The sequence below is a fragment of the Petaurus breviceps genome, unplaced genomic scaffold (genome assembly GCF_028583685.1).
Source record: "Petaurus breviceps papuanus isolate PSGF00001 unplaced genomic scaffold, PetGlider_PUasm1.0 490, whole genome shotgun sequence".
In the NCBI taxonomy this organism is placed as follows: domain Eukaryota; kingdom Metazoa; phylum Chordata; class Mammalia; order Diprotodontia; family Petauridae; genus Petaurus; species Petaurus breviceps.
This window is the reverse complement of record NW_027186352.1, coordinates 15,683,918-15,709,184: the sequence shown is the minus strand read 5'-3', so window position 1 is coordinate 15,709,184 and position 25,267 is coordinate 15,683,918. Positions and strand designations below refer to the sequence as shown.

At 41.6% G+C, this 25,267-nt stretch overlaps 1 protein-coding gene across 4 annotated transcripts in view; it reads right to left on the bottom strand.

Annotated features, from left to right (window-relative positions):
* Nucleotides 1-25,267, bottom strand: part of PRKG1 (protein kinase cGMP-dependent 1) — a 1,429,727-nt gene that overhangs the window by 8,739 nt on the left and 1,395,721 nt on the right. For all 4 annotated transcript variants that reach the window (XM_069101811.1, XM_069101810.1, XM_069101813.1 and 1 more), the window contains 3 exons: nucleotides 13,864-14,003; nucleotides 11,385-11,474; nucleotides 3,755-3,896 (listed from right to left, as the gene is read on the bottom strand). In XM_069101811.1, coding sequence (XP_068957912.1) covers nucleotides 3,755-3,896; nucleotides 11,385-11,474; nucleotides 13,864-14,003 — 372 coding nt within the window. The remainder of the gene's footprint in view (nucleotides 1-3,754; nucleotides 3,897-11,384; nucleotides 11,475-13,863; nucleotides 14,004-25,267) is intronic.

Genomic DNA, 25,267 nt, shown 5'->3' with positions numbered 1-25,267 from the left:
CAGGTCTTCCTGCCTCCAGGCCCGGTGCTTTATTCACTGAACCCACAGCTGCTTCTCTGAACTGTTACATTCCTTTTTTTGTCACTTAGTCCCAGATCTGCTGATCCATAGTCTCCAGGGCCATCTAGACACCGGAACACACTTTCCACCAACTTCAATTAAAGTCACATCATGAATTAAATATTAGAGGATCTAATCATTTAATAATGTAACCTGATGACAGCTGTCTTTAAGCATTGGAAGGCATCATGTGACTGTCCCTTGTCATTGCTTTCCTAGCTTCCTGGACTTCCTTTCAAACTCAGGTCATCTCCGGCTTTCTGTGGGAAGTTGTCTGGTCCCCCAGACGCTGTTTGGATTGCCGGTCTTCGTTGCTCTGTATTTGTGTCAGATGCATCTAGCTAACATGCCCCTCATCCCAACGTGAGCTCCCTGTGGGAAGTTCTACTTTCTCCCCTTCTTGTGTCTCTAGCATGAAGCACGTACATAGTAAGGGCTTAATAATAATTCGTACTCACTGAGCAAGTGACCGACTTGTCCCCCTTGTCCCCAGAAGGCCAAACTAGGGGCAGCAGGTAGAAGATGCCAAGGGACAAATTTAGTCTCGATGGAGGGGAACAAATAAAATATCCCAACCATTAGTGTTTTTTGTAAGTGGAATTTCTTTGGAAGGTCATTAACAGAGCCAGAGGGGAGGTCAGAGGCCTTCAAGTCCAATCTCCTCTTGTGCAGAAGGGGAACTGAGGCCAAGACCAGTCCTATGGCTCGCCTAGTGTCATAGCCAGAGAAAAGAGAGGGCTCTGGGTTCCCTCTCACAGGAGGATTTTAAGCAAAGGCTGAATAACCATTAGGTGGGGATGTTGTAGATGCCATTCTTGGTCAGGTATCAATTGGAGCAGATGGTCACTGAGGTCCTTTAGATGGTTCAAGGACTTATATAATATTTACTGACAAATATCAAGCTTATTATAGGTGTTAACAAATAGTCTCACATTTGAACTATTATAAAATTTCCTTGAGCACCATGGAATAATTATAAAACTTGACTGTGAAATAACTTAATTTGGCATGAAAATATCTCCTAAACTACAGTTAAATACAAATCCAGATACTGAGAGACTCAGAGCACCTAAATTTGCTGATTTTCAACCCAGTGGAATTCTGGAGATCAGAGATGTTTCCTTTTTATGTTTTTTTAACAGTGGCACTTGAAACAGAGCTTAGGACATGGTAAAAGCTTGAGAAAACTTGACTTTAAGAGGATTATTAAGAATAAGTAAGTTGTTTCTTTCCATCAAATTGAACTGAGCTACATAAGTTAATGTTGAGAATCCTCTGAGCAAAGCAGTTTTTTAAAGGCCTCCAAATCTTTTCCCCAAGGGAATTAAAACATAATTCATTTAAAAAAATTATCCATCAATTACTGTGTTCCAGACACTATAGTAGGAACAAAATATACAAAGACAAAATAACATGATTCCTGTCTTCAGAGAGCTTCAATTCTATCAGGGTTGGCATGTGTATGGATAAGAAATATAAAGTACCTGCATAGGGAGGAAGAAGGTGTTAATAACTGGAGAAATTAGGGGAGATTTATGTAGGAGGCGGCGCCTCAAATACTTTGGTCTGGGCTGGGATTTCTGTGAGTTGGATTTGAGGAGGCTGGGGGTTCCAGAAAGAGGAGATCACTTGTCCAAATGTGTAGAAGCAGGACAAGGATGGTTACATACAGAAAACAGCTGCCAGGTTGGTTTGACCAGAATAGAAAGGGAATGAAGGAGAGAAAAAAGGAAAACTGGAAAGAGAGATGAAAACCAGCTGGTGGAAAGCCTTGAGTGCTAGGGTGAAGACTTAGTATTTCCTTCTAGATCTACATAGGGAGCCATTGGAGATGTTTGAGGAGTAGGGGTTCATATAGTGATATATGCTTTAGGAACATGAATTTGTGCACTGTGTGGAAGGTGGATTGATAATGCAAAAGACTGGAGGCAGGAAGACCAATTAGAAAGGGCTTGAACTCCAACAGGGCTTTGTGAGAAGAGGGAAGTGGACAGATGTAAGAGGTGTTGTGGAGGTTGGATCAATTAAACTTGGAAAATGATTGCATGTGTAATTGGAGAAGAGGGCTAATCAGGCATGACAGTAAAACTGTGAGCCCCGGGATGGTGCCATAGGAAAGAGGTGTGTGTGTGTGTGTGTGTGTGTGTGTGTGTGTGTGTGTATGCATGTACTCACACACAATGGGTTTAACATGAAATCGAATGTTTCACTTTGGGCAGGTTGAGTTTGAGATGCCCCTATGGGATAACTCGTTGGAAGTTTCCAGAAAATAGTTGGTAACATAGTTTGGGGAAGAGATTAGGAGCAGAAGTAAAGGTTGGAAGTCATCTATGTAGAAATAATAACTGATCCCATGGGCACTGATGCACCCAGGGTGAAAGTGTAGACAGAACAGAAAATTATCCCAAATGAAGGAGCTGAAGAACCCCCAAGCAAAGGAGAAAGCAGAAGAGTGGCCTGATATGTAGGGAGAGAAGCAAGAGAGAGGAGTGTCATGGAAAGGCAGAGAACAGGATCATGAGAGAAACAGAGAAATTGGTCTTGGCCAGCAGGAGGACAAGCTTTTCTTTAGAGAATGGAGCAAAGGAGCTGATGGGAGAGGGTGATGAGGAGAGATTTTGAGCCACTGTGGAGTGAGAGAGAAGAAGGAGCATGGCATGGTTGGCCTTGGTGTTCTCAGTAACGTTCTCTGCTGGGAGCTAGCCCAGCTCTCTCTGCTCAGATAATAGGGAGGATGTATTTACTATAGGGGATTGGAGGAAAAAGGGAAAGGTTTGAAACAGATGCTGTGGAAGATGCAATAGAGCCATTCGGGGAGGAATACAAGGATTTCTGTGCAGCAGTGAAGGCCTGGCTGAGATTTAGTTATCCAAATTGGTAGTGCAGTCTACTAGTCTACATGATTGAATGGCTTTCTTTAAGGAGCACATGAGGAGGAATAAAATGGGTAGTAAGGGTGACTCACCATTGGGTCTGGATATAGGACAGAGGCAAGGAGTTAAAGGAAGTTGAAAGTGTGCGGTTGAACTGATTAGTCAAGGGTTCAAGACTGTGAAGAATGGAAAGTGAAGACAGAGCAGGGGTGATGGACTGGGAGAAATGATGGGAGGCCCAGAGGCCTAGGTAAGGATGGAGAATGTCAAGGAGGAAATGAGGCAACAGGAGAGATTGGAAGTTGAGTAGGATTTCAAAGGTCTGAATCACAGAGGTGTGACGGTTATGGGTGATAGTTAGATCAAGGGTCTGACTGCTTCTGTGTGTAGTTGAGATTGAATGAAGATAGAAGGAATGGGCATTTAGGAAGCTGACTGAAAGAGAAGGGTATTCAAGGGGGTATCAAGATTCTTGAAAATGACTCCAAATATCCCTGGATAATTGAGGCAATGATGTAAATATTTAAAATTACTTTGGATGGAAGATGTCTGGAGGAGATTACTTCTCTGTAATGGCAGAAAGCCTGAGAATATATCATAACAAATGTTGGAATAGCCAAGTCTCTTAGCTTGGTGCTCCACACCTCCAAAAGGTCCCAGCACTTTTTTCACAATTCCTGGCACAGCGTGCATGGCTATGAACCCAAATGTTGAAGGGCAATAATGAGCTCTTTTTAGGGGAAAGAGTGAGATGTCCACATGACAGCTGTGAGATTGGCTTCCTATCTGAAAGTTTACCAACAGCAGCAAAAAGTACTGACCAGTTTGGCATAACCTCGGTGGTCGAGAATGAGGTTTTCTGGCTTGAGGTCCCTGTAAATGATTCCTTTGGAATGCAGATAGGCAAATGCTTCTACCACACACGCTGTATAAAATCTGGTTGTAGAATCTTCAAATGAACCTCTGGGGAAGAGAAAACAGAATGGACAGAGAATAAAGAATGGGTTAACCAAGCAGACTCATGGACTTTACTTTTTGTCTTAGTCCTGGTCTAAAAGGAAGGCCAGAGACCACAGAGGACACCCGAGGCCTGGTACCGGCTGGCATTTATGTGGTTCCGTAAGCTTTGCAAAGTGCCTTTACACACAATGTCCTATTCTGTTGTCCTGTTAGAAGGTGAAGACTTGCTGGCATGTTGCCTGTCATCCTTGAGCACAGGGACTTTATTGATTTGACTTGACTTAAGGGCAGGAACAACTTCAGCCTTTGCATTCGAATTCTCAGTACCTAACACAGGGCCTGGCACATAGTAGGTGCTTGTGGGTGGTAATGCTCACAACCACTGTGTGTACTAGGCACTCCAGGTCTTACTGAGTCGAATCTTGTAGAGAATAAGAAACAGAGAGAGCATGACCTCCCCATGGTCACAGACTGATCAAGGAAAGAGGGAAGATTCAAACCCTGAGCTCTGCAACCAGTCCTTTTGCCATAGTAGTTTTACACAACCTCAAAGACTCCCTCCAGCTCTCAATCAGCAATCTTACGATCACATGTCAAAATATTCTCTTGAGTGAACAACACAGCACAGGAGGGCACTCTGTCTAAAAATTGACCAATTTTTTGGAAGGCTAAATTTAGGGAAGGTCTAGTGTGTACTTTAGTGCTAATAATCATAATGATAACAATAACAACACCTAGCATTTACATAGTACCTACTGTGTGTCAGACACTGTGCAGTGTCTTACAAATATCTCTTTTCATCTTCACAACAGCCGTGGGAGGTAGATGCTAATATAATTCCATTTTGCAGATGAGGAAACTGAGGCAAATAGAGATTTTTTTTAAATAACTTGTCAAAGATCCTACAACCTATAAGTGTCTGTGGTAGGACTTGAAATGAGGTCTTCCTACCTTCCTGATTTCAGGTACCTAACAACTCCCTTCTACTAACCCACTAGTCATTCAAAAAGGAACAATGGCAATCATGGTGTGTGCGAGAATCATGCTTCTGGACTTGTCTACCAGGGAGTTTGTGACAGGATTTAATTTTAAACAGACTAAAAAGAAGAAGTTTTGGTTCTGAGACTTGGTTTCCCATATATTCTTGAACTTTTTTTTACTCCCATGTGATGTTAAAATAAAATATTGTTCTCCCTCCCTTTTTTCCTTTCCTCCTTCCCTCCACCCTTTCCATCTTACCTCCTTTCTTTCTTTTCTCCCCTTTTCTTTTCCTTTTTCAATGGATGGAGGGAGTTGGGAGAAAAAAGCGAATGTTTGATACTTGAAAAAGATTGTAAATTTGTTAAAATAAAGTGTCTCAAATGCAAAACCACATTGGAAAATCTGAGTTTGCTGCCATTCATTTAAAGTTCATTGCAACATTTTATCAAAAAGAGACCTAAGGTCTAAAGAGGAAACATGGCTAGCTAGAGGTCCTGTTCTGGGATTCCAACCCCGGTTATCTGACTGCAGACTCTAGTTCACTGAGGCCTTTGTCTTTACTGTTTATTACCAAAATTATCTTGTGTTTGTCATAATACACACAGATATATGCATATGTATACACATATGTATGTGTATCTATGTATATATGTGTATAAATGTATGTGTGTGTGTGTAAATATACACACACATATATCTCACAGTGGGCTGGCCCTTGAGTTAGGAAGACCTGAGTTCAAATCCAGCCTCAGACACTTATTAGCTTTGTGACCAAGGGCAAATCATTTAACCACTATCTGCCTCAGGTTCCACATCTGTAAAATGGGAATAATAATAGTGTCTACCAGGGACATCTTCATTTTTATATTTGTATCCCCACCTCCATGCCTGGCATATAATATTCTTCTAATACATACTTGCTGATTTATTTTATGGAGAGGATTGAATGTCTTTTTGAATCACTGAATGGCAGAATTGGAAGGGCCTTTAGGTACACATCTGGTCTAACCTTCTCCTTTTCCAAAACAGGAAACTGAGGTAAAAAGAATCGACTAGCCCAAGGTCACACAACTAGTATGGAGAAGAACCAAGATTTGAACTCAGGTCCTCTGACTCTAAATACCATGCCCTTTCCCATTGTTCCATATTGAAATATATCCATCTCTTTTATGAAAGTTGTAAGAGAAAAACTCTATATTCCATATTTTACCAATCAACGATTGGGGTATAAAGATAAAAATCTAATAATGTCTGTCTTCAAGAGCTTACATTTGACTTCATGTATCCCCTTCACAACAACCAAGTCCTCTGGAAAGAGGAAGTCAATTAATTGGGGAGCAATGGCTCTCAGTTAATTTTGGTTATGAGTTTCAATGAGAGGTTGTGTTGCCTTAGGTGTACAGCATAAGGTCCCCTTGAGGGTTCCTCTGAGTTGTAAGAGAAAGAGATCATTACAAAAAATGAGTAAAATCACTTTCATCACTAAATAGCCATTTTAGATAACCTTTGGAAGTTGAATCCAATTTATTGAAGTCATCACATTAAGACATGTCAGAGTTACTTACAACAGGATGAAAATGAAAAATTCCCATCAGCAGTGGAAGTGACAGTTTCAAATTTGCTAGAAAGCACTTTTGTTTCTGTTTTTATTAACAATTTAGAAAGAGAATTAAACAAATACATCATGTATTATGTAAGTCTTTGAAATGCTAGCTATACTTGACAGTGAAGTCATCATGATGTAAATTAATAGATGGAGAAACTCAGATCACTACCTCGAAAAAGATCCTTTCTGTAGCTAGATGGCAGTAGACAGCAGTGTTTAATGAGAACAGAATAGGAAACATAATTATCCTCCTGTCACCAGAATGGTCAATCTTTTCAAGTGTACTCGACATAAACAGATTTCAGAAATGGGAGGATGTAACAAATGCAAAAGAACTCCTACTGGAATGTGGACATGTTGACTTTTTCCTTTGATTGTCAATGATGGCTAGTCTACAAAGAGTGACTGAGAGATTTCCTTTGTAGCACAAATTTGTTTTCAGTGAGAAAGTCAAAGAGGTGAAATCCCATTTTGAAAAGAGAACCATTTCCTTTCAAAAAAGTGACAATGTCAGATCTTATCTTAGGTCATCCAAGAACTGGATTCAAATAATCTCCTGCCCACTGCACAGATGAATGCAAGGGCAGGAGTCAATTAAATTGGGTTTTGGCTTTACAAATGCACTAGAAAGAACATGTCAGAAAACATGTCTTTCTTTAAATGGGAGGTGAGGACTGGGTCCAAAATGTCAATTCATGGATTGATGACTTAATGTCTTTTCTCCTTTCCCTCAGGTTTGCACTTGTGATTTTGGTGTAGGGAATTTCCAGTATGGAAACTCCCTCCATTAAAAGAGTTTAGCAGTTACTGGGTAACTTCCATATTTAGTGAGTTGCCAAGGGGCACTGAGTATCAGGGACAGAACATGAATATTCATGTATTCATATTCATATTCAGGTATTCCTGATTCCTAATTGTTCTATCTACCATCTACTATCTACATTAGCAATTCTCTAAGTTGTCTTTATTATGACAATTAAAATAAAGATGTCAAATTTTGATATTAAAGAAATTTCAGTCAAATGAACACTTAAAAAAAGAAAACATGACAATTCATCCTATCCAAATAACCCATATTTTTGAGTGTGGATCCATTTACTTAACATGTGACTCACACTGATTTCAAAAGAACATAATTTCGCTGAATAAAAATGTTTTCAGAAAAAAGAAGCCAGCATATTTATCTCCATTGTACTTTTATTATTAGTCGTGAAGATAACAATAGCTGATATTTATGTAGTGTTGTGGTCTTTTCAGAGTGCTTTACAAACATTCTTTCATTTGAGCCTCACAGGAACCCTGTAGGGTAGCTACTATGGATGCTATTATCTCCATTTTATAGATAAGGACATAGAGTCAGAAAGCCACTAATCGACGTGTCCATAGTTACATAGCCAGTGTCAAAGGTAGGTTAGTTGTTGGTGTGTCTTATCACCCTGGCTAGAACTTCAGCACCTTGATGGCAATGGCCAGCAACTTGGTGGGGATATGAGATAGGGGCTTCCTGGGAGGTCAGTGTTGGGCTTGAGCTCTAAGCTACTCACCTACCACTCAGATTTTGTGATGGTCTTTTCCTCTTGTTTTAGTGATGAGGAGACCTTAGGGCCAAGGGAGGGGAGGGGATTTGCCCAGAGTCACAGTTACTAAGTATTACAGCTAGAATTTGAACTCAAGTCCTTGAAATTCAGAGTTTTTTCCCTCTATAACACAATATCTCAGCTTAATTAAATTTCATCCTCTATATCTTCTCTCTGTCTCTCTTGTGCACAGTAGGCAACTGATAAATGTTTGGCTAATTTATTTTGATAAATTCTGTGAATTTAGATACATCATTGGTCAACTCACATCCTCCAAAACATGACTTGAACTAGTAAAAGGTGGGTGTACCATATCCAGATGGTAAAGCCTGTGTTAGCTCTGTTTCCTGATGCCAGCACACAGATCTTAGTGGCTAGGAAGGAAGGAAACCAGAAACATATAGTGGAATCTTCATGTAATTGTTAGCATGAGAAGGGGCATGAGCAATCAGCTAATTCAACACCCTCACTTTATAGTTGAGGAAATGAGACCTGGAGAGAGACAACCACATGTCCCAGGTCACATCCAGAATATTGTCCTTAAGGGTCCTTGGTGAATAACTGTGATCAGAGCTGTAACAAGGACGGGTGAAGACCATACTAAGGGCAGGCAAAGCTAAGGTTGGGAGTAGGGGGGGAAGGAGAACGAGGCATTAAATATATGCACCTGCTTTCCCTGATAGGTTGTGATATTTGGCTGAAGCGACTATTTCATATTTTTGCCTTGGGGGTAAAATGAGCTAGCAAAACCAATCAATTAATTAAACAACAACAACATTTGTTCAGGACCTACTGCATGCATAGAGCTCTGCTTGGCTGCCGGAGGAGAAAACAAGGAGAGGTAAGAGCCTATGACCCAATAAAGGGTTAAAATTCCAAGGTGATGAGTCCATTAGAGGCAGCATGGTGCAGAGGCCAGGGAGTTGGACCTGGAACCAGGAAGACTTGAGTTCAAATCCTGCCTCTGACACTTAATAGTTTTGTGACACCAGGATGGTTAATCATCTTTTCTGAGCCTTAGGCTCCTTTTCTGTAAAACAAAGGGGTTAAACTTGCTGGTCTCTACAACCCCTTCTAGCCCCAGATCTACAATTCTATGAACCTTTGATGCAGTAGGAGAAGGGTAATTCCAAGTTCTATGTGGTGTCCAAGGGAGGGGAAAAAACATCAAACAAACATCCCCACCCCCACCTTCTATTGCATGCGAGCACGCGTGTGTGTGTGAGAGAAAGAAATGCAGAGACAGAGAGAAAGAGAGAGACAGACAGAGAGAGAGAGAGAGACAGACAGACAGAGAGAGAGAGAGAGACAGACAGACAGAGAGAGAGAGTGAGTGAAATAAATGCATTTGAAGTCCTGGAGGGCAGGGACTCAATCATTTTTACTCCTAGTACCAAGCATGGGACCTCACACACTATAGGCATGCAACTAATTAATCGACTTAATGATATAATACATGGATCTCTGTGGCAAACAGTAGAAAAACTTGTGAAGTCAGGAGAGTGAGGTCTTTGAGTGCTAGGAAAGGCCAGTTTGTTTGGCTTTGTGATGCCTCGGGCTCCAGGAGACCATGTATTTTGTTCTGGTTGCCCAAGAGGGAGGCGATCAGTTCCCAAATTGAGGAATGACATCTTTAGCTTGGAGTATTTAGATCCCAGGGTGAGGAAGCCACATTCTGAAGACTGAGAGCTCAAGCAAGGAAGGAAGCGACATGGGCTTCTCATGTTAAAATATGAAAAGAATGTAAGGAGAAGAATTTGGGTGGGCAGCAAGGGGAGGACACCTGCTTAGGATCATAGGACTTGAGAGTTTTAAGTGACTTCAGAGATCATGCAGTTTCACGGGTGTGCTGGTAAATATTTAATACCCTGCTCTCGGGTGGGGGTGGGGACGGTGTATGCACAATGCATTCTTTAGTTTGCATTGTTAACATTTTCTCCCTGTGGCCACCTATTTCCGAGGTGTGAATGCTCACAGTGTCTATTTAACAACTGGCTTCCCATTCACCCATTTGAGCAGACTCCAGAACAAGTTGGATTTAGAAGATTGCATTTGTTGGCACTTACAGTCACTGTATCGGTTGTTTATGCTTAGCTTTTTCTTTTGGACAAGGCAGGGGTGAGCAGATGGGAGAAATATAGAAACGATCATGACATAAAAACAAAACCCAACAATAAAACAGACTGAAGAAGAACCAGTGACAGTGGAGAGGAAGCTTGTGGGCCATGTGTTTTCTAGAATAAGTGTCAGGCAAAGAAATGAGTTTCAGGTAAGAGATTACAAATACAGCTGGTCAAGTACAGATAGCCATGGTGGTGGGCAGGGGTAAAAAGGAAGCAAGAACTTACAATTAGGACGGGCTTAGGCAAAACCTCTGAGCTGACCACCACTTTAAATCTAGCTCTGTCCTAGAGCATTGCGTGAGGAAGGGTTGAATGGAGCCTGGGCCATCCCTCCAATGCTTCCTAGTCAGTGGCTCTTGCCAGTTGTCTTGACTTATATCCTGCCACTGGACTCTGCTGATTGGAGTGAGGTTGGTGACTTTGCACAGACCTGCCTCATTTAAGTCCTGTTCACTTGAAAGTCAAGACATGACTCTCCTGACATCTTTGGTCCTTTGAGAATGAAGGATGAACAATAGCAGTAACTGGTCTGATTTTTCTGAGCCCATCAAGGGCCGTCTCTGCTGAGTGCTTTGGGTGAAGGCTGACAACCATATAGAAGGCTGTCTCAGCGAAGTCTCCAGGGCCACAAATATCAGCCACAAACAGTATAAAATGGAGAATGGAGAACAAATGTGGTCATTTAGAGGGGCTACATGGCTTGCAGGTGAGAGTGTTGCCAAGCACCCCTAGAAGGTCTGGGTTCGAATGTCCCCTCTGACACTTGGATCTTGTGGAACATTGGGCAGGTTTTGTACCACCTTTAACTCTGGCTCCCTCTTGCACAAAATGTGACCAAAATAGGTATATAATGTACCCCACCAGGGCTGGTGAGAGTTGCTGAAATAATTGCATTGATAAAGTGCTTTGTAAACTCTGACACAGTGGAAATGTCAGTTCTCATTCCAAATTCCCCCACATGCAATGGGAGAGGCTCTTGCTCCCGGAATGATGAAATCTCCAGAACTGCAGCAAGCTTGTCCAAAAGACCCGAACCCCATGTTTGAGCTAGACTGAAGCTGGGTCTGCAGTGCAATGAGCAGGGTCTATGGCAAGATGTCTAATGGCATTTCATTCTTATCTATGAAATTTTATCATTCAACACAGCAACACCCCCATGAAGGAACATTACAGATATCATTTTCTTTTGGACTAAATTTCCTACCTGTCCCTGAGAATCGTCCAAAGCTCTCCACCTAGGCAGGCTTCCATTAACATGTACAAATACTTGCTGTCTTTGAAGGTTCGATACAGTCTGTGAATCACAAACAAGAAAAAACACTGTTATTGAAATGATTTTCTTCTAAAATAATTTGGTAGTAATTCGTAAGTGTTTGGGTTACATCCTTTTCTTTGATATGGAGTTCTTGAAAACTGGGGTGGGGGAAGGGCAGTGGCACCAAGCGTGTCCTTGTATAAGAACAATGATTCTGATCCAGACAGGAGTACTTGGGTTTACTCTGCTACACAGCTTGGACCTCTTCCCCAAAGCACAGAACCAAGCAAACCATTCTGATGTTCCATATAGATGTATGTGTGTAAATGTGTGTGCATAGCTATATTTATACTATATATTTATATAGTATGTGTATATTTATTATATGTTTATAATGTCTACAAATATACTAAATATATATATTTATACTATAAACATAGCTATATTTATAAATCTTCGTATGTGCAGTAAAATAAAAAAAGCTAATAGCAACTACACTAATAACTAATAGCAAACTAATGATAAACTAAATTAATTAAAAAGATTAATAACTAAATTAATAATAATAATAAACAATAACTTTTCTGATGAGCTTTGTAAAGGTTTACAAAGACTCGATAAATACAATTTCATTTGATCCTCACTACTCTGTGAAGTAAATAGTATTATTATCCACATTTTAGAGGTGGGGAAACTGAGGCCAAGAGAGGTTGAATGATTTGCCTAAAGTCCCACAGATGGTAGATTTCTCAAGCAGGATTTGAACTCAGGTCTTCCTGTCCCCAAGTCCTACCCTCTGTGCCCTATGCCTTGCTTTCTATTTCACAAGTCTCACTATTTCTACTGCTTGAGCCTTACATCTATCTACATCATACATGTCTATAGCAGAATCTCCGATCATCTCACCATCTACCTCTCTCTAGAAATGTCCTTCTGTCTCTTGTGACCAAGCAGAATGAGACAGTCCTTGAAGGCAGAAGATGCATTCTGTGTATATCAATTCCATCTCATTTGTGTGAGGACAAGTCCTGGTCCATCTGTAGAAGTGTCAATTTGAAGGGGGCAGAATAACCCAGCCGTCTGTTGTCTTAGGACTCACATTTAGTTCTCTGACATCATACAGGAGCTTTTATAAAGTTTTGAAATAAAGTTCTTAACATACTTAGAAAAATCCGGGTATTTTAATAATTAAAGCTTTTTAAAATTTCTTTATTGGGAAACATGACGGACAACTTTGGGCAGTATGAGGTTGGGTTAAGGACCCTTCTTCTGCACACAGATGACACTGCAATACTTCAAGTGTGCACGATTTCATGCACATGCCAATTCCCTCCACCAATACAAATCTTTAGTCTTTGAAAGCTTATTCAAGGATCTGCTGCTAAAAAGAAAGGGCACTTTGTGGCCAACCTGTTGAGAAGACATTCCACATTTAGCTCATCTGCTTCTCAGACAAAGGACCCATGGTCTGTTACCAGTCCTACACTCATGGTCCTTTTGGTTTGGTTGGACATTCCAGAGTCACAGATACAAGCAGCACTTTCTGAACCTGGGCAAATGACATAAAATGGTGCCTACATTAATTTTTGAAGGGGGGTGACGAAAGCTCTAGTATGCCAGAAGGGTGATCTCGGGAAAACCATGGGGAGGAATAAGCATGGTTTTGGACTGGGGGGAAGCTTCTTTGGGGTATGGCCAATAGTGTGGTTGAAGAAATCATCAACTGCTAGCCTCCAATATTTTAACTACACATTAAATTGCTTCCTGGGTACTAAGCACCATTGTTTCTCCTTTTTCTAAAAGCCTGAAAGTGCTGTTAGTATGACCCTACATTTTATTACCCAGGACAAAGTCCCAGTCACACCACCCTAGTGATAGCTCTGATTAGAGCTTGCCTTTGAGATTCTCATCAAACCATCTTTATAGGGTAATGAAGACTCAGGGAAGGACTTTGGCAAAATCTCATGAAAGACTTTAGAGTCTTTTTCCTTTTTAGGAGAGAAACTGAATGGAGTAGAAAGAGATATGGAAGGAAGGTAAGGCATGAGCTATGGAAACTCATTTAATACGTAAACTATCTGTGCTAAAAAAATTTTCCATTGTTTGGGCAAGTGTTTTTATTTTGTTTTTTTGTGTGTGTGCATATGCGTATATCCTTCTGATACCAATAAAGCTTATATAAAATTATGATGTCATAGATTAAAAAATAAAAAAAAAACACCTTAACATCAGAATTAGCCCAACTATTTTGTATACATAGATAATTTCTTATTGAGGTCTGCATTGAGACATTGATATGGACAAGTATTTTTTTGTGTTGTGTGTGTGTGTTTTTTAATAAAACAGAAGGGATTTGTGCCAAGCTCTGCTTTTTATCCCACTTTGCCACTCCTCCTATGGGTTTGCAATCTGCCATGCCAAGCCCTACCTGACGATGAAGTCTGAATGAGCCCCCTGCATGATCTGCTTCTCAGAACGGATGTGCTCCTGCTGTCTTGTGTCTACGATGTGGCGCTTCTTGAGAATTTTCATGGCAAATGTTTTCGATTCCTCACTTTTCAACTGGACCTGGAAGAAAGAAAGATCATCCCTTCATGAGTGACACAAAGTCTCCGGGGTGATTATTCTACCATGTAACTTAGTTCCCATTCTATGGGAGCCCCAGGAAGCCAACCATCTATCACTCTCACTCAAAATAAGAAAGATGGCATGGGATGGACTGTCTTACAAACCAGAGTTAAGCCTTTTCCCCCTCTCTTTGCTAAATTTAAACTAATCAGAGTCAGATCAGCTCAGAGATGGACTGGACTCACTGGTTCTTACCATTATAACCACTACCCCCAATAACACCCAACTGCTGCATCTTAATGCAAAGGAATAGTATTCTGTAATTAAGACCGATGAGTAAGAGGATGGCCAAAAGCCAGCAAAGATCTTTAAGATAGAAGGCAAAGGAAGTAGAAGCAGCAGAAGGATAAAAGAGATGCTAGGATTGTTAGAGGGAAAGTGAGTGAGAAAGAAATTACTTTGAAGGATGGACTGAAAAACTGAAGTAAAATATGAAGTGATTAAGAAAAGTCATTGTTTTCGTTGATGTGCAGCTTCTAATAATTAATTTGCCATAACAGTGTTAAAGCTGATATTTATATGAAGTTATTAAAACAAACTTTTTCTCATTTGATCCTCACAACAACTCTATGAGGTAAGTGTCATGGAAACAATGGGAAGGGCAGAATACTTAGGTTCGAATCTCACTCATTTACTAGCTGGGTGACTCTGGACAAGTCACTGACCTCTCTGAGTCTCAGTTTCCTCATCTGCAAAATAAAGGTGTTCAACTGAATGGCCTCTAAGATTCTTTCCAGCTCTAAATACATGATCTCTTGATATGATATTTACATATGAGGAAACTGAGCCAGAGGTGAAATTAGAACCCAGGTCTTTCTGACTCTAATTTTAGTCCTCTAGACATGATGCAGGCTGTCATTTCAATGTTTTTCATGTGATGGTTAAAAAAAAAGAAAGTGGGATAAAAAGAAACATGTTCCTCTTTGACTATGAAAATAAGACATATGCAGTTGTTCAAATCATCTGATCTGATCTCAGTTCATTTCTGAAATAGTATCTAGGGATGTGGGCATATTCAAGCTCAATCCCATCCAATGAAGCAAACATTTATTAAACACCCACCATCTGCAAAACTCTTGGCAAGAAGTTGGGGCTACAAAGAAAAACTGAAAAACAGACCCTGCCCTCGGTGTGTTTACAGTCTACTGAAGAGACACCAAGTTTCGAGGAAGTCACATGCACACATGATCATTTGAGGAGGAGGAGAAGGAAGGGTATCCAGTCCACCAATGGCACCAGCAAAGGTTTTCCACTGGAGGTGGCACTTGAGTTGGCGCCATTTCTTCTCCTGTGGAATAGCTGCCCAAAGGATTTTTGTCTAATATCCATTCCCTTTCTCCTGACAATAACTCACATTTATAAAGGACTTTAACCTTGGTGAAGAACTTTTATCACTGCAGATCTGTGAGCTACATCATGTGAGCACAACTATCCCCATTTTACAGATGAGAAAACTAAGCCTCAGAGATAGTCACATAGCTAGAGAAGCATAGAGAGGGACTGAACCCAGCTCCAGTCTGACAGGCTTTCCACAGTGCTCCATTGCCTTTCTTTTCAAGACTCATTATTTGCTTACCTCATGATTTTTATTTCCTTTCTGGGAAATTGAGTCTCTCACCTTCTACCCAATGTTTCTGTTCCTATCCTTTGGGAGCCAAATACAACCAATCTGGCCTCTTTCCTCTTCCCATGCTCGCTGGCAACAATAATCTTCCCTTCTCCATTCTAAACAGCCAACCCCTTCAGCAGAGCCCCCTGAGGGTACCAGCTCCACCTTCGATGGGCACCAGTTTGCTTCCCAGTTTGTCCACATCCCTCTTTAACTTTGGTGACTGGTGTTGGGCTCGAGGATGGAGCTTGATTAGGACCAAGCACAGCAGGACTCTGTCTGTGCTCAAGCTGGACACCAGGTCTCTCTGGGGGTAATAGAGTACCAACCTCAGGTAGCCTGAGGAAAATAATTGGAAACTTTCTTTCTGGTTAACTGGTGAAATCCATCTCCCTGACTTGTTTGTCACATTTTATTTCCTTTTTCCACTTCAGGGACAGCTCCACCGTTCCTAAGGGCCATTTCCAGGATCATGGGGGCAGCCTGGGTTCGAAATGGAAAAGAGTTAATGGGATACGCTGCTTAGATAGAACCCTAGGGCCCTTCAGCCTAATGGATCTCACTTCCTTGGCAGCCTTCATGAACCTGACTGCCTGCCTGGCAGAGGAAGGAAGGGAGGGAGGGAGGAACATTTCCTGATTTAGGTGAAGTTTCAAAATGCCTTTCCCATTTGAAAGCTTCTCTACTCTCTGGCTAGTCTGTTCTTGAAAACAACAGGTGAAGACATTAGGAAGGGGGCAGTTCTATGAAACCAGGAACACAGAAGCATTTATAATGAAAGATAAAGGAATTCAAAAAAGACACTCTGGAGGGGTCAAGATGGTTCTTAGGGAGGCTGACTCCAAGGCAGCAAACAAATCCCAGAGCAGAGACCCAGTCCAGCCAGGCTCCTTGGTGGGGATCTCCCGGCTAGAAGTGGCCTTGGATAGCCGATGGCTTGGGGGAGAATGTCCTCTGTGACCTCTCCCATAAGTGCATCCAATCACTGTTCGAACCCCCCCCCCCCCCGGTGAGGACTCATTCAGCAAACACTTCTTAAGCACTTGCTCTGTGTCAGGCACCATGCTGAGCAGTGCAGGTATGAGAGGCCCACCACCTCCTGAGATGGTCTGCTCCACTCTGAAACAGCTCTAACTGTTAGAAAGCTTTCCCTTCATCTAGCCTGGATTGGGCTTGAAAGACCAACCCTGGGCTTTTAATTTTGTCCTCTGGGGTTCAACAAAATAAGCTGAGTCCTTTTTCCAGGGTTCGATCATTCAAATGAGTGAAGACAGTTCTCACTGACCACCCTGACCTATCCTGGCCAAAGTCTTTTCCAAGATCAGCATCCCTAGCTCCTTCAGTCCACCTTCCTGTGATACAGCCTTGAGGCCCACCCATCCTGGTCATCCTCCTCTGGAAGCTCTCTGGCCTACCAACCTCCTTCCTGCAGTGTGGCCCCCAGGACCAAATCCAGTGCTTCACACAGGCCAGAGCAGAGCAGGACTTGTGTGCCCCTGATATACAATGAGACCACAGTTCATGCAACTGAGCTAGAAATCATCTTGCTGGTGAAGCGATGACTTGTACTTATCCTTCGCTTACCAGTTAGGGACTTGGGCTGCCGCAACCTGAACCCAGAGCAGAGTATGGGGTATCAGTCCAGAAGAAACACAGCTACAGAATTCTGAGGCAGATCATGGCACCTGAAGGTCCCTGTGATCTGCTGGATCAGAACAGGGTGACTGCAAAACAGTCTCAACATTCTTTTTCTGTAAGATATCCACTTCATTCAAGACCTCCAGTCAGACCCTCGCTGCTGAGTTCGAATGTAAGGAAAGCCTTTTAAGGTGATTAATGAAGGTAGTAGTAGTAGTGGTAGTAGTAGTAGTGGTGGTAGTAGTGGTAGTAGTAGTGGTGGTAGTGGTAGTAGTAGTAGTGGTGGTAGTAGTAGTAGTAGTAGTGGTGGTAGTAGTGGTAGTAGTAGTAGTGGTGGTAGTAGTGGTAGTAGTGGTAGTAGTGGTGGTAGTAGTAGTAGTGGTGGTAGTAGTAGTAGTGGTAGTAGTGGTGGTAGTAGTAGTAGTGGTGGCAGTAGTAGTAGTGGTGGTAGTAATAGTAGTGGTGGCAGTAGTAGTGGTAGTACTGGTGGTAGTAGTAGTAGTGGTGGCAGTAGTAGTAGTGGTGGTGCTGGTGGTAGTAGTAGTGATGGTGGTAGTAGTAGTAGTAGTCATAGCAATGGCAATAACAGCTGGCATTTGTATAGTGCTTTATGTGCAAGGTCTCCTATTAACTGTCAGTTGGCTAATTGAATTATCAAAGCCCAGAATTACAGAAAGCGAAATCTCAAAGGGATCTGGGAGATCATCGTCCGAACCCTTCCTGTCGCAGCAGGAGACCCGGAGTCTGAAGAAGGATGTCACCTAGGTCACTGACAAGTGGCAGAGTCAGGGCTCAAACCCAGGAATCTGAGCACTCTGGCATTTCTGAACATGTACAGGGCTGTCATTCGTGGGATCCATCAGACTTTTTCTGCTCGGTCCAAAAGGGCAGAAGGAAGTTAAATGAACCAGAGTTACAGAGTGACGTTCAGGCTTGCTGTCTGCCCAAGGGAGAGCAGCAGCCTTGGGAAGCCGTGGAGAAGGCTGGGTGAGACCTCTTCAGGGGGCTTGGTGCTGGGCTGCCTGGCTTCTGAGCTGTTCCCAGCTTTGTAACTGCACTCTCTTCACAACACTCTTCTAACCTCATTATCATGTACCAAAGGAATCCCCTAAAGGATGCATTGTACCAAGCCTTGAATGGGAATCCAGGGAGAACCCCCTCCCCCCCCTTCAGGGGTGCCTTACTCTCCTTTCCATGGCAAACACCTCCTCCCAGTGATACTCCTTGGTATTTGGTGGGACCATTCTGCGATGATGTAGGGCAAAATTTGGTGAAGTAGAAAAAAATCACCATATTTTACTTCATTTTTTCTTTCTCTTATTGGAAAAATTAGCCTTCCCTACTGGAGTTTGACAGGATATGGCTCTGGTACTCATGGTGGCAAGTGAGATATTATGAAAGACCAGGGAGCCAGAGCTGTGGAGGAAGGAATGTAGCCCATGGTTCCTTCCATCTTGACTTCCAATTCCAGCCCCCTCGGAGTAAGGTCAGACAGGCATGGTCTTCAGAACAGTGTATGCACAGGGGCCATCTCACAAACACACCTTGTGTCCCCCTTCCCCAGGCATTAAAGATATTTGTCATCCCAAATGGTCCACAACTGGACTGAGGATGACCATGATGCCTTCTCTATATACAAGACCATGAGATCACTCTGCTACATTTGGAGTTGGAAGGATGACCTCAGAGACCATCCAGTCTACCCTTTCATTTCACAGATAAAGTGAATCCTAGAAAGGATAAGGGACCCACCCAAGGTCACACAGTTTGTAAGTAGCAGAGGGGAATAAGTAAAGCATGAATAGAGATGTGGTAGGCTAGTTGTGGAAGATTTGGGGAGTTATGATCATTCTTGAGTGGGGTGGCCATCATTAGGTTATGTGGACTCACAGATATTGTAGTAGATCTCCACAGAATTTCTATCAGCCACAAAATTCAGATCAAGGGCAATAGAAATAGAGATGACCTAAAAAGTTAATGATACTGATTTTGTGAAAAAGAAGACTCACAGCACAAGAGGGAGGAGGTCTGAGTTCAAGTCATGAAGACTAAGGCTTAGATTTCACTTCTGACCCTCCCTCGCTGGGTGGTCATAGGCAAGCTACCTAACCTCTCTGGGCCTAATTTAGAGACGGGTTGAGATGGGCATCGATGGATGGATTTCCCAGAATGATAGAATAATAGAACTCCGATGTGCTAATGAAACATAGATATCTATGTTTTATCATTTACTTGTATTCTTTCCATTAAAATTGACTTTAGAGAAAAAAAATTTATGTTCTAATATCTATCTAAAATAGGAATCTGTAAGCTCATTTCATGGAATGGTTTGCTTCACATTGAAATTCCATTTTGGTATTTGGGATTAATTTTCATAGGGGCACAATGGAGTCTAAGATAGAGATGTTGATGGGTTATTTGTCAGAAGAGGGCTAGCAGGTGCCCAGACAATGCTTTCCGAAATAGAAGTAGAAATGGCACCAGGAACGACTGAAAGAACTTTGGAGTAACACCTGGTAATCGTACTTAGATATGTGCCTTCAGCATATCTTTGTGTGTGGGCAGCGCCATAAAAGGGGCTGCTCTGCTTTCCTTAAGGGGAAGAAGGACCGGAATCACCATGGACAGAGGCTAAAATTGGAGGTCCATGACTGGGAGGAGATTAGTCTTCATTGATTGGTCTTCCTTTAATTCTCTTCTAGAAAGTTCTAAAGAATCATAGAATCAGTGTTTACCTCAAAGAATGATCTGGATTGAAATGGCTGGCGCATGGTTTTGTCCACGGTCCACAACAACCACCACAAGTAGATGCTTGTTGAATTGAATCAGAATGGAATCCACTGTAGCTCCTATGATCCGTTTAACAAACATTTATTGGGCACTTGCTGTGTGCATGGCATTTTACTGAGGAAAAGGGATGCAACGTGACACATGGGAAAGGAATTGTCCCCTTTCTTTGTTCTTGTTTGGAGTACTGCGTTCCATTCTAGGGAGCATATTTTAGGAAGGATATTGCGAAGGTGAAGCATGTCCTGCATATGGGGAGTAGAATGTTGAAACATTTACCAAATGATTACTATGTGCCAGAGACTATGTTAACCACTGGGAAAATACTAATAGAGTTTAAAAAATCCTTCCCCCCCCAAAAGAAACCCAAACAGTCCCTGCTCTCACCCTCTCTCACAATGAGATCTGTCCCAAAGTGACAGGAGCTCCTGGGTCCCTCCTCATGAGACAGTCAAGCAAAGGTTGGACAATCGCCTTCTGAATATGTTGCAGAGGGGATTCTCATTCAGGCGTGGCTCCAGCTAGCTGTCACTGAGGAGCTTTCCAACTCTAAGATTCTGGTTTAGATTATATGATATACTGTCTGCCCTGAAGGAGATGACAACCATGATGAAAAATGCGGGCTCTGAACCCTGGCTTTGGTAAATCATTCCTCTTTTGTCTTTAGATAGAACACGGGAGAGCCCTGTGGTTGGATTCAGAAACCTTCCAGGATCACTTCTCCTATTAATTATCTCTGGGATCCTTTGAAAACTCCCTAGCCCCTCTGGGCCTAGAAGGAGTTATACAGAGGAATATTTTCACTTGAGGCTAAAATGGTCAGAGGGGTGTATGTGTTGGCTGAGAGTAAAGTCTAATTTATTTATTTATTTTGGAGGGTGAAGGATGAGGGGGGTGACAGGTTAGCAGAGAACTGGTTAACTGGAGAGGTTAAGGACGGGTAGCCAGCATGGTGAGTAAATGTGCCACTTCTCCCCCACGGATGGTTCCCTGGACAAAAGCCCTTTTGTGTCAATGTAGACCCAGCTCTGGGACTAGATCGGGGATCTTACCCTGGTGTTCATTGACCCCCAAGTGATCTGCAGATAAATTTCAGGGGTCTGTGAACTCGGATGGGAAAACAAAATTACATCTGTATTTTTACTAATCTTGGGTTTCCTTTGGAAACCAAAATGCGTTTTTTCATACATTTATAAGCATTATTCAAAGAAGGGGTCCATAGGTTTCACCAGATTGCCCAAGGGATCCAGGACATACCCGACAAATGTTAGGAATCCCCCTTGGCCCCAGCAACCTCTGAGACGTCTTCTGCATCCCAAATTGTATTTTACAAGGTGAACTTTGTTTTGGTGTGGTTGTTACCACCATCAGAAAGGAATCCTGTCATTAATCCCCCCTAGTTCTGTGTATTCTTACCCTTATTGGGTCATGACTTTATGATTAGAAGGAATCTTAGATGTTACCAAATCCAGTTCTGTCATTTAAAGACGAGGGAATTGAGGCTCAGAGAGGTTCGGTCACTTGTCCAGAGTCACAGAGCTAATAAGTATCGGAGGTGAGATTTGAACCAAAGTCCTCTGGATTTATAAGCTTAGTACTCTATCCTCTGGGCCACCCTTCCTCTTCAAAACATTCAAAGCATTTGAATGAAAATAGCAGCAGCTGTCACTTTAAAGTCCTGGCCCAGGCCTTTAATAGACTCCAAAGAATTGAGGGATATGAGGAGATGGGTGAATCCTAGTGGCTGGCCTGCCTCATTGAGAGGGAGGGCCAATAGAGTATGTGTGTGTGTGTGTGTGTATGTGTGTGTGAATGTGTGTGTATGTGTGTGTGTATGTGTGTGTGTGCGTGTTTCTAAGGCACATGGTTTTATTAGGAAAGATGTTTATGTGGCCCACGTATGGTCATCCTCACTATTTATAGGCCTCTGCATACTGGAAGTTAACAGCCTTATAAATAGTATGGGGAAAGTTCACCAGAAGTTTGTGATGAGGGACAAAGGGGAAAGGACTTACGTTGAACAGAAATTTAATGACTAGGATTCTGAGCTTGGCAGATATACAGGAAATTAAAAGTCCAGGACAGTAAATTGAGCACATTTGTGTTCAGAGTGTCATTGGTCAGCCTGTACTTGTCTGAGGTGCCATTTTGACCACTAAATTCCTACAAAATGCCACCAACAATTTTTCTTGCTCTTTCTCTCAAAAAAGGTCCCTTTCCCAGACTTGATCTCTTAGGGAAATCTTCCATTATCCCACTAATTCATGTGAAGAGTCGGAGTCACTTAAAGCTCTGCCACCCCTGACTGCAAATTTTGGTGTCTCCTACATGATCATAACTGATGTGTCAAAGAGGATTAGATCACCATGTACCTGACCCCTAATCACAACCGGTTCATGGAGACAAAATTTAAAATTCAACAAGGAGAGTTAAAACATGTTTTCTCACGTCAGTCACCTGCTATGGCGTCCCTCCCTTGGGGTGGGTTGATAGTAGGTAGAATGCTGGACTTGGGGTTAGGAAGACCTGATCAACTCCTGGTTCTGACATCGTCCAGCCATGTGACTATGGGTAAACTTCTCACTGTCCCCAAGTCTCAGTTTCCTTATCAATTCACTAAATTGTGAGCTCTTTAAAGCAGGGAATGTTTTGTTTCTTTTGTATCCCCCAACACTTAGCACAGTCCCTGACACATGGCAGGTGATTAATAAAAGTTAATTAGTTGATTGATTAATTAAAGATAACATATCAGGAGGAAATGATGACTCTAGCAGACATATACAGTTATCATTGGGTACAACCTTGTCTTTTATAAAGGGAGAAACTGAGGCCAAGAAAGGTCAAGTGACTTGGCCAAGGATGTAGACAGTGAATTGTGGAACTAAAATCTTTCCATAGATCTGTACGGAGAAATGACATGCAGACCTTCTCCAGAATTCCACAAATAAGTTGGCTTTTAAGAGGGGGTGCAGAGGCCTTGTTCCCCCACTCACTTACGTGGGCAAGAACCATCTAGGAACTATTCAGTACCCCACAGGTGCATCACCAGTAACACTAGCAGGAATCTCTTTGTCAATACAGTTTCTAAAACTAAATTATAAAGGACAGGTTTAACAAAGTATGGAGTGGCAAGAGAAGCAAGGAAGAGCTTTGTCGCTCACATCTCTGACAATACAACAAGCACAACAGCAGACATTTATATAGCACTCAAAGTTTTTTGAAGCTTCAGCTTATTTTAAAAATATATTTTATAGCTTTTATTTTTACATCACTTATATTTCTTAATATGTTCCTTCCTTCTTCCCTCCCAGATAGCCATTTTTTATAATAGAAAACAAAAAAGAAGTTAAAAACCTGTTCATTCAAGTTAACTAATATATTGAAAAGTCTGACATGATCGATGGTGTTCCCCACCCGTAGCACACCCCCTGCCCTTGGCTTCTGCAGATAACTCAGAGGAGGCATCTTCTCCCATCTCTCTTTGGGGTCAAGCTTGGCCATTCCATTTTTCAGCACCCAGGCTTGATTCTTGTTCCCCTTCCCTCCATATACATCTTAGATCCTCAGAAGGACAGGCCCATTCAGTAGTCATCAAATGCTTCCTCTGTGCTGTATGATATAGTTTACACATGTCCAATCAGAAAAATGATTTTCCAGCATTATTTACACATTTAGATAATTTTTTTGTTCTGTTCTGTTTTTTTTTTCCTTGATGGAAAATCTAGGTGGTCCAGTAGATATAGCACTGGGCCTGGAGTCAGGAAGACCTGAGTTCAAATCCTTTCTCAGACAATTACTAGCTATGTGACCCTAAGCAAGTTAATTAACCTGTTTGCCTCAGTTTTCTCATTTGTAAAATGGGGATAATAATAGCCCTTACCTTCCAGAGTTATTGTGAGGATCAAAAAGCACCTAATAGGCTCTCTATAAGTGTTTGCTATCATTATTATGATGAAGGTAAATGTCTCTTTAGAATAGTTCACATGAGGTATTTTTTTAAAGCAATTAGGGTTAAGTAACTTGCCCAAAGTTACACGGCCAGTTCTTTTGTGTAGCTGTTAAGCATCTGAGGCCAGAACCAATCTCGGTTCCTCCTGACTCTGGGGCCAAAGCTCTACTCACCACGCCTCCTATCCGCCCCTCACACGAGATCTTTAAAGCTAGGCAGGCACAAAGCCTCATGAGCCTGCCAGATGAGGGATGGTAGCTTGTATCTGTGTGATCAACATAAAAATAGTCTGCCTAGTCACCTTAAGGTATGTCCTTTTCTCTCTCCCAATGTAAGTCCAAAGCTTGATCAATGTTTATATACTTTCATCATATGACTATCCTACACAAAAACCTGTCATGATGCCCTTTTGCTTTTGGCATTAAGCCAGCATGGTTTAGTGGAAGAACTCTAGATAAGGAGTAAAAGTCCTGGGTTCAAATCCTAACTCAGCTACATGCTACCAGTGAGACTTAGGGGCACATTATTCCCTTACTTCTTCACTTTTGAAATGACATGTTCTCTAAGATACCTTTATAATTAGATATTCTATAGGCTTAAATCGAAGCTCTTCTGTCCACCTATATTTAACTTCTTTGCAAATACCGATCCCTCTAATTCCTTTCTTATTTACATTACTGTAATAGCTAGAATTTTGAGAATTATATCTCTAATATTTGTGGTGAAAGTGGACACCTTTGTTCTGCCATTGTTCCCCTAATGTTTCTCCATTACAAATAATCTTGTTAGATTTGGATCAATAGTTTTTATCATGTGGATGAGAAAGCCTTGAATTCTTAAGCTCTTTAATAAAAAAAATTATATGATAATCAAAGAATTTCTGTACCTAATTACTGAAAAGTATTGATATGATATATTATCCAATTTTTTCCTAACTCTGGTACTTGCTCATCATAAATAATTTTAAATATGTTATTTTGTTTGTTTTCCAATATTTATGTAATATTTTACATTAATATTAATGAGTAATATTGATCTATAATTCTCTATCTTTGCCTTATCTTTACCTAGCTTGTAGATCAAAACCATATGTATCTTATAGAAAGAACTAGGCAGATTTCAGTTTTTCTCTGTTCTTTAAAAACTATTTGCATACAAAGAACAATTATTTTAGTGTTCTCTCTCTCTCTCTCTCTTTATATATATATATATATATATATA